This window comes from Gobio gobio (genome assembly GCF_949357685.1).
Source record: "Gobio gobio genome assembly, chromosome: 7".
Taxonomy (NCBI): domain Eukaryota; kingdom Metazoa; phylum Chordata; class Actinopteri; order Cypriniformes; family Gobionidae; genus Gobio; species Gobio gobio.
Genome location: NC_137103.1, coordinates 54,539,986 through 54,542,485, shown reverse-complemented (window position 1 = coordinate 54,542,485; position 2,500 = coordinate 54,539,986). Strand labels below are relative to the sequence as shown.

Genomic DNA, 2,500 nt, shown 5'->3' with positions numbered 1-2,500 from the left:
GTCTGCATCCACGAGCCCCAAGCGCTTGTGAAGATCCTGGAGAATCTGCTGTCCCTGAGAGCCGCTCCCTCGGCCATCCACCCGGGCCACAATGACATCATCACAGCTGACCAGCACATCGGCCCATTCCAGACGAAAGCGCTCGTTCACTTGCTGGCAGCCAGGTTCACACTCACTATCTCACACACACACACACACACACACACACACACACACACACACACACACACACACACACACACACACACACACACACACACACACACACACACACACACACACACACACACACACACACACACACACACACAGAGAGAGAGGTCAGACTGGTGTGGCATGAGCAGACGTGCTAGATGGATGTTGCACCACATCTCGCTATATATTTTCACTGTCTTAAGTTTTAAATAAAGTCCAATTTTTAACATGCAGCACAGCTCATTAATGTCAAACGTGTTTACAGCAGCAATTTTGTTTCCTGGTGAAACGTCAGAGGAGTGTGTGATCATATCCAAATACTGAATTCAACCATAATTAAATCAAGCACAGTTTAGAGCTAATCTAGGATTTGTTGATCTAGGCTTTATTTTAAATCGAGTTGTGTTGCACCACTTAATTTTAAACCCAGATTAACAAAAAGAGGATTAGAATTTAACCTGCAATTAAAACATTTGATATTCTCCGCCATGATGGATTCGTCATTGACAGCAACAATGTCAATATTACATTTCCTTCTTTTATTGCCCACCAGTCAAAAATATATTGATCAGTTAATGGAGTATTGTGGCAGTGTAATTAAACTGGTAGAGTTAGTAGAATAAGTTGACGTAGTTGCAAAGTTACTTATAGTTAGTAGAATATCTTCTATGAATGACGTGTGTGTGTGTGTGTGTGTATTGGTTTGACATACATTATATAGGTCTTTCATTGTAAGTCCTTAAGTTGTAGTGTGTATTCAGGTTTCAGGCCACGCCCCCTACATTATGAGGGCATGTCTACGTCCTTGTAAATCAAAATGCTAATAAACAAACTAAATTTATTTTTATTTTTATTAAAAATTAAAAAATCCATAACGTTTTTTGTGATGGTAGGTTCAGGGTTAGGGGCTAGAAAATGTAATTAACTCGGTATAAGCCATTAGGCCTATGGAATCTCCTCGTGTGTGTGTGTGTGTGTGTGTGTGTGTGTGTGTGTGTGTGTGTGTGTGTGTGTGTGTGTGTGTGTTCGTACAGCAGCAGCAGGAGAGGGTACCGCTTGCTCTCTTCAAACTGTGGAGGGAAGCTGAGCTCAAGTCTCAGTGCTGTAAACACACAGGAAACACACATCTGTCACTGAATCAGGAAAACCATCTGAGGCCATTCAGACTGAAGACAAAAAGTGACAAAATCAGATTTCCCTTTTGCTCATATGTTATCTGTTTTATGTTAACAGTGTGAATATCTGATTTGGGCCAATATGTGGTACAGGTCTGATGTTTTGTCTTAACGGTCAAATCATAATTCATGCTTTTAAAGGGGTCATGATATGGTTAAGTCGGTAACACTTTATAATAACTACACGCTATGAAGCATTAGTTAAGCATTAGTAAATAGTTAATTCATCATTTATAAAGCATTAATAGACATTACTAAGCAGTTTATAAATACAGCTATAAATGCTTTATTCTTGATTTATAAGCATATCTATACTGTTTAATAATTGTATTTTCATACTTTATAAATGATCAATTTATAATTTCTAAATGAAGTATTACATTATTTACAAACCAGTTAGTTAGGAGTTGTCAGTGGTTCATCAGATCATTTAGAAAGTGTAAGTAAAGGATTAATAAATGTACATTTATACATCTTATTATTTAGACATATTGTAATAGTTACTCAGTGTGTTAATAAATACTTTATTAACATGTATTTCTACTGTAATTCATGATTAATTCAGGTAGTTATAAAACATTTAGTAGTTGTAAGTAAACTATTTCTGTGAGCTCATCTAAAGTGAGGACTATTTATGCCTCGTAAAGCTTTTACAAAGGAGGTATAAAGTCTCAGTTCTCTTCTGCACTTCTGTTCTCTGCTCTACTGTTTTGACACTGCAAAATATCACTAAAAGAGTTTACTGACAACTACTAAATGTTTTATAACGACCTGAATTAATCATGAAATCACAGTAGGAATACATGTTAATAAAGTATTTATTAACACACTGAGTAACTATTACAATATGTCTAAATATTAAGATGTATAAATGTACATTTATTAATCCTTTACTTACACTTTCTAAATGATCTGATGAACCACTGACAACTCCTAACTAACTGGTTTGTAAATAATGTAATACTTAATTTAGAAATTATAAATTGATCATTTATAAAGTATGAAAATACAATTATTAAACACAGTATAGATATGCTTATAAATCAAGAATAAAACATTTATAGCTGTATTTATAAACTGCCTATTAATGTATATTAATGCTTTATAAATGATGAATTAACTATTTACTA

The 2,500-nt window shown here is 34.8% G+C and overlaps 1 protein-coding gene across 1 annotated transcript in view; it reads right to left on the bottom strand.

Moving 5' to 3' along the window:
• Positions 1–2,500, bottom strand: part of LOC307128849 (inactive dipeptidyl peptidase 10) — a 51,644-nt gene that overhangs the window by 13,372 nt on the left and 35,772 nt on the right. The window contains exons 19-20 of the mRNA XM_079820858.1: positions 1,228–1,297; positions 1–175 (exon numbers count right to left, since the gene is read on the bottom strand). The exon at positions 1–175 is cut by the window's left edge and continues 20 nt beyond it. Of these exons, the coding sequence (XP_079676984.1) occupies positions 1–175; positions 1,228–1,297 (245 nt within the window). The remainder of the gene's footprint in view (positions 176–1,227; positions 1,298–2,500) is intronic.